This window comes from Elephantulus edwardii, unplaced genomic scaffold (assembly GCF_000299155.1).
Source record: "Elephantulus edwardii isolate Elephantulus edwardi_28Jun2011 unplaced genomic scaffold, EleEdw1.0 scaffold00490, whole genome shotgun sequence".
Lineage (NCBI taxonomy): Eukaryota > Metazoa > Chordata > Mammalia > Macroscelidea > Macroscelididae > Elephantulus > Elephantulus edwardii.
In genome coordinates, this window is record NW_006400240.1 from 84,268 (window position 1) to 91,145 (window position 6,878).

The 6,878-nt window shown below is 61.1% G+C and overlaps 1 protein-coding gene across 1 annotated transcript in view; it reads right to left on the minus strand.

Moving 5' to 3' along the window:
- The window catches only part of PPP2R3B (protein phosphatase 2, regulatory subunit B'', beta), a 17,116-nt gene extending 10,546 nt beyond the window's left edge, over positions 1-6,570 (minus strand). The window contains exons 1-3 of the mRNA XM_006902994.1: positions 6,439-6,570; positions 1,256-1,441; positions 17-120 (exon numbers count right to left, since the gene is read on the minus strand). Coding sequence (XP_006903056.1) covers positions 17-120; positions 1,256-1,441; positions 6,439-6,570 — 422 coding nt within the window. The remainder of the gene's footprint in view (positions 1-16; positions 121-1,255; positions 1,442-6,438) is intronic.
- Between the last annotated feature and the right edge of the window lie 308 nt (positions 6,571-6,878).

The window sequence follows — 6,878 nt, forward strand, 5'->3', positions numbered from 1 at the left end:
GGAGCCCAGGACTGACTTCCTCCACATGGCGATGACCTTGTGGACAGACACGGAGCCCCTGCGCTCGCCCCCAGCGCCGTAGAAGAGTGGACCCTTCCAGTACAGCGGGCAGCCACAGGCCTGCAAGGGATCGGCAGAGGACACAGGGGTCAGTGCCCACCTCTCCCCCACGTCACTGACCAGCTCAGCGCCCACCTCTCCGCGCCCTCACTGATCAGCTCAGCGCCCACCTCTCCCCCACCTCACTGACCAGCTCAGGGTCACTGCGTGCAGAAACAGCAGAGGGCCATCAGACACAAGGGAGTCCTGCCTCAGAGGTCAGTGTGAGGCCAGTGCACAGAGGAACGGCACTGACCCTGCCATCGAAAATCAGGCCTCCAGCCCTGGGTCCTGCTTCCACAGGGACCGGGGCAGAGGAACACACCTCTCATATTATACTTCCATTTTCACCTCACTTTTTAAAGCTAATTGACGTATTTTTGAGGGCATTTTTACTGACAATACTTTTCTGTGACTCTTGTTATTTTACCCACAGATGTGTCACCTGACAACATGCGTTATTCACGAATGAGTGTCTGCCGATGCCTGACTTTGGGCCAGTTGTTTGTTCTGGAAAGCTGGCCTGGCATTTGAGTTCACTGCACCTGGAGTGAACGCCCTCAGAACAGACCGGGTTCCCATCAACAGCTGATGGACACTGTGTGCTGCGACCCTCACGGGCAAATGCACGACCGGTCCGCACTCTACCAGCTCCCTCCCTGTGACTCTCCTTTCCACTCAGCCTCCCACCTGGACCCTCTCCCTCCCGGCCTCTGTGTCCTATGGTGCTCAGGGTAAGAAGTCTGGCAGACAGTGGACACACCACGAGCACCATTTCCCTACGATGGCCGTCCAGGTGGGTACACACACACTAGAGTCCACCACAGACGCCCAGCGTGTCTTCAGCAGTGGACACACCACGAGCACATCATGTCTTTCTGTGAGAGTCTGTGTCCCCACGGTGACTGCCTGAGTGGATACACACATTCACACACCCCAGCGTCCACCACCGACGTCCAGCTGTGTGTCCTCAGCAGCGGACAGGCCACAAGAGGATACATTCACACACACCAGCGTCCATCACTGATGTCCACCTGAGTCCTCAGTAGTGGTCACGCCACAAGCACATCCTATCCAGGCCTGTGTCTGCAAGCCAGTCGCCCTAGTGCACACACTCACATGCCCCAGGGTCCACCCCACACCCAGCAGGCCCAACCTTGGCCACCCGGCCCATGTCGTCCAGCGTGGCCCTCTCCTGCGGGAACTGGGCGAAGGTGGCCTCGATGCGGGAGATGACAGCGTCCACATGGCTGGAGCCCTGCGGGCGGCCCCGGGGAAAGTAGAATGCTGGAATGCTTTGGCTGGACGCAGGGGGCAGCGGCTCTTCCTTCTTGGTCTGGACCTGCAGGAGGATGAGACGGTCAGCTGGGGTCGGCTCCCATGACCGCCCGTGTGTGGACAGCATCTACAGTCTGGGAGTGAACACGTACAGTCCCCTGTCCTGACCCTGGACAGCACAGACGCAGTGTGGACGCCTGGACACTGGACAAAGCTGAGTTAGCGTCTACAGCAGGACAACACCTGCAGGGGCCCCTGCGTCCAGCAGCGTGCTCCGGACACCCCACTGGGAAAGACCGGTCACCATGGTGGAGAAGTGGACGGTCAGTGCCGGTGATAAGACTCCTCTCCCAGACGGCACTGTGCCCCACAATGTACGCTGTTGCTGCTGTTAGGTGCCGTCCAGTCGAGCACGGCTCACAGCGGTCCTGTGGACAACAGAGCTGAACCCGTCCTGGCCTGTGTCATCCACGCCGTCTCTGTCACACTTGAGCCCATGGCTGCTGACCCCACGTCCATCTACCTACTTGAGGGTCTTCCTCAATGATGGCACGTAGGTGGTGATGGAATGGTGAGCGGAGGCCACGATCGGGTCAACAGCTACGTGGGAGGGTCAATGGTGGGATACACTGGCCCTCCAGCCCAGGCTTTCCCACCTTCCAGCCCAGCTGTCCACCCATCCCAGCCCTCCATCCAGCCCAGCCCTGATCTGATGGGAGGAGGCCTCCCTAGGAAGTGGCCTGTGATTCCCATTATTTCACAAGAGATAACAGGTCCGGGTGGGGGTGGGGCTTAGCTCCAGCAAGAAATCACCTCCAGGATTCGGGGTGTCTTTCTGCACTAGGGTCCCTGTGCTGGGAAGCCCCTGGACCCCCCAGAAGTCTCAGGCAAACGAGGGATCTCCAGGGAATGTCTGATCGTCTAATGCCCCTAATCTAATGTCTAAACTCACACTGTTGTTGAACCTTTATCCAAACAACTGCCCGGCCTAGAAACGGCACAGCAGCTCAGGGCAGATGCTCACCCCTTAGAGTGACCAGCAGTGCCAGGTCAAGAGGGCGGCGTGGGCCCAGGGATAAAGTCCAGACGGCCGGAAGGGTGAGAAGGACGGATGAGGAGCCGAGGCTGACAGGGAGGAAGTGGAAAGAGGTTGCTACACTCTGCATCCAAAGCTGAGCCCTCACTGCTGTCCAGTAAGACCCGGCTCAAAGCTCATGAGGACACTGGCCATTCTCTTCTCCCAACTGGGGGTAAATTCTCACTGACCACTCTCCGCACAGGACACGTCACCAAAACTCCCAACATGATGAACATGGTCATCACCATCAAAAACATCCCAGGGCCTGAGTAGAGCCCCGGGGCGCCGTGTCCACCTTCACTGACCACAGTGGTCATCCCACTAACACAGCAAACATGGTCGCCATCTAGTCACCCCTCCACAGCCACCCTGTGTGTGCAAAGCTGATCCCCCCTCCACAGGTGTGCAAGGTCCGGCCTCTCAGAAGTGACCACAGCAAACATGGCCACCATGTGGACACACACACTCAGCAGGGCTGGGAGACAGACATGTGGAGGGGACATGGGACACACGGACACACACACACACACAGCTGCCCAGTCCCCAGTAACTGCCCACAAGGCAGCCCAAACAACCCCAAACAAAGCCAGCCGCAGGGACACGGGAGCTGGGCGCGTGTGACCAGAGACAGAAATAGACATGGCTGCCTGACAGCTGTCCAGTCCCCATTCCTGTCACCTCCCAGCCAGGTGGCGAGGACGGCCGGGCAGGACCAGCCCTGGGACCCTGCAGGAAGCTTTGTGGACCGCCTGTCGGCCAGACTGGAGGGAAACAGAAAGGCCAGGATCCCTGACACTCAGCTTGTGTGGGGACCCAGGACCCACGGTGGTCAGTTTTTGTGGGCCCAGGACCTGCGGTGGTCAGCTGGAGTGGGGGCCTAGGCTCCACAGTGGTCAGCTCGTGTGGAGACCCAGGGCCCAAAGTGGTCAGTCAGCTTGTGTGGGAGTCCAGGACCCACAATGGTCAGAGTGCACACACACACAGGGTGTCGCGGTCACTTCAGTTCCTACCTGCAATCCCGCCTCCTTCCCTAAGAGCCCGGCCACACCACCCAAGTGGACAGTCTAGGGGTAGTCAGGTGACAGGACATGACGCCTGTCCAGTAGATGCTGGAGGGTTTGCCATGCAAACCACACGCAGGGATCCTTCCTTCCACGGGCAGCTCCGTCCAGCACCCTTCCTCCTCGGATGCACCCTCTAGCCTCTCTCACTGGCCAGTACTTAGCAACCCGCTCCGGTGACCACAAAGATGGACTCTTTCTGCGAGGACCCGAGCTCCCCGGTGGCTGGAGCGGCGGGGAAATGTCCCAGGAGCCCCAGTCACAGATGTCTGCACCACTAGCAGAAGGGTAGGCAGTTCAAATCCACCCGTTGGCCTGGCAGGAGGCAGGCCTGGTGGGCAGCTCTAGAGGTGACCCTAGGGGGCTACACGGGGTCCCTGCGTGTCTGCATGCAGACAGTGAGGGGCATAGCTGTGAGGAGTGAGGAGGAAGGTGTGATGGTCACCTGTAGAGGTGACCTAGGGGGCTGTCCCTCCCTCACATGTGGACAGTGAGGGACTGGGCTACGAGGGGTGAGGTGCCTGTCATAGCCCTGGTGGCACCGGGAGCTAAGTGCTGGGCTGTTTTCCGGTTCGAAGGCACCCTGAGGCCTGGTGGGAGGCAGGCCTAGGGCAGCCCTGGGCCAGGTGGCCCCAGCCTGGGGTCTCCGTGAGGCACAATCAGAACAGTTCAGGAAATTCTCCAAGAGAGTACCTGATGCCTGCTCCGTGCTCCCCCCCCCCCAACCTGGGCTGCAGAGAGTGGAGGGATCCACGTACTCAGGGGGCGTGATCTGAGGGCGTGTGCCAGGCGAACCCCTTTCCTCAAGCCATGGGGCAGGTACTGAGATACAGAGTGTGGGGTCCCTGGCAGGCAGGAGAGGATCCCCCACCACAGTGAGCCCTGAGTGTGGACACCTGATGTGATGTCAGGCCCTAGAGGTAGGGACCAGAACAGGGACAGGAGGCCTGTGTGTGAGCCACGGAGGGTGATGGTTTCTGGGGCCATGAGGAGGACGACGGGGTGGACATGGAGACAGCAGACGCCAGGAAACCGGGGTGAGAACACAGGGCGGTGCTGGGCTGGCCAGCAGGAGGAGCGGGGAGGAGGGGGCAATGACCTGCAGGGCTGAGGGGAGGGGGTGCCGTGTGCAGAGAGGGGTGGAGGAGGGGCTCCGACCTGCAGGGCTGAGGAGAGGGGGCTCTGTGTGCAGGGAGGGGTCGGGAGCAGGGGCTGTGGTGCCTGTGCAGGGAGGGGTGGAAGAGGGGCTCTGACTTGCAGGGCTGAGGGGAGGGGGTGCTGTGTGCAGGTAAATATCCGGGTACCCTCCGTCTGCACTACCCCCCACCTCCGCCCCATCCACATGTCGTCCTCTTTCCGCCCTGGACTGTGAGTGCAAACACCCCCCCCCCTGCACTGGGCACATGAAAGCTTCAACAGCAGGACCCCTGGGGCTCTGGCCCTGTGGACAGAACACCCCACTGCTGCCCTCGGGGCAGTTCCGACTTGGGGGATACTCTACTGTACCCCTGAGCCAGCCCATCTTGAGAGAACCAATCTTTCTCTTGCTGGGCGTTCCAATCCCTGACCCTCTGACCTGGGGCTGGATTCTCACGCCTCACCGGCACTGCCCTCACAGAGGACGCCCAGGAGAACGCCCCGTAACTCGACTGGAATCCCAACCAACCAGGGACGAGGAAGGGCACTTACGGCCTGTGGGGGCCCAAACGCTAAGAAGACAACAGGGACACCGGCCACAGGGAGTGACCACACACTTAACCGGCTACGGGCTACGTGAGACAGACAGACAGACCACACACACACACACACACACACACACACACACACACACACACACACACACACACACACACACACACCAGCCAACCATGAGACACATCTGTAGGGGGGAAAGATAGACATGCACATAACACACTTCGAACAAACCTACATGGGACAGACAGGAGTCCACACAGGGCAGGCAGGCAGACAGACACAATGACAAGCTCAAGGCTGTACATGTTCTGCCTAGATGACCAGCGTCCAGCCCAGATGGGGGCTCAGGCCAGGCCGGCGCAGCTCCGAGACACACCAACCGGCTCTCGGGCGGGTCCCCTCTCTCCACAGAAGAGAGGCCCCACCGTCAACCTCAGTAAATTCCACAGCACCGGGCCCTGGACACCCCCCCCCACGGCCTCCATGCAGGGCGGCTGCACGAGCTGGCTCGCGCTCGCTCTCTCTCTCACACACACACACACACACACACACACACACACACTCTCACACACTCCCAGGAACCCCAGGTTAAAGCTGGCAGCTGGGGCTGTAGATCTGGGGGACGCAGGGGGAGAAGAGAGAACACAGTCAGAGGAACCTCCTGTTAAACTCAGCAGCTGCCAGGGAAAACAAGAGTGTACACATACACACACACACACACACACACACACTCTCTCTCTCTCCTTCTCTTTCTCTCTCTGCTTCTCTCTCCTTCTCCCTGTCTCTCTCCCAGGAACCTCAGGTGAAGGCTGGCAGCTGGGGTTCTGGCCACAGGAGGTGCAGCATCCCCAAGTCCACACAGCCCTTTAACAAACTTTCCCGGAGAGAGCACATGGACATACACACAGCTCACCGGGAGGCAAACACGGGGTCCTCCCACAGCCGGCAGCTCCCGTTATGCATACCGGCCCCAGTGCTCTCACACCCACACGGCACAGACGCACACGGGTGGGTCTGTCCTTGTTAAAGAGGGAACCTGGGGTTCTGTCTGCGGGGTGACACGGGGCAGAGCCCGGATCTAACTGCCCAGGGCTGTGTCACAAACTTTCCTGGCCGGAGCACGCAGGCGGCACACGGGGAGGGGTTCTGGCTGGGGGTGGGGGACCCACAAGGACGGCAGGCAGACAGACAGATGGACAGCCCGCTAGGTCAGCTGGCGTGGCGCACCTGGACCTGCTGGAAGGCCTTGAGCCGCTTCTTGAAGCGGGAGGGCAGCACGAAGTCACAGCCGCGAGCCAGCAGGGCCAGCTCCTGGCGCAGGTCGGGGTCCTGGCGCAGCGAGCGCTCCTTGAGCCGCATGCCGCCGGCTCTCATGGGCGCGGGCGCCGGCCCTGGAACGCGCGTGGGCCCCCGCCCTGGGGCACCTGGGGCAAGGGGTGCCGGCCCTGGAGCGCGAGCAGATCCTGGAGTGTCCGGGTCACGGGATGCCGGCCCTGGAGCGCGCGTGGGTCCCTGCCCTGGAGTAAGTGCAGGTCCCCGGCAATGGAACACGAGAGTCCTGGGACGCCCGGGTCGCGGGGTGCCGGCCCTGGAGCGCGTGCGGGACCCCGCCCTGAAGCACCCGGGTCACGGGGTGCCGGTCCTGGAACAATGCGTGTGGGTCCCTG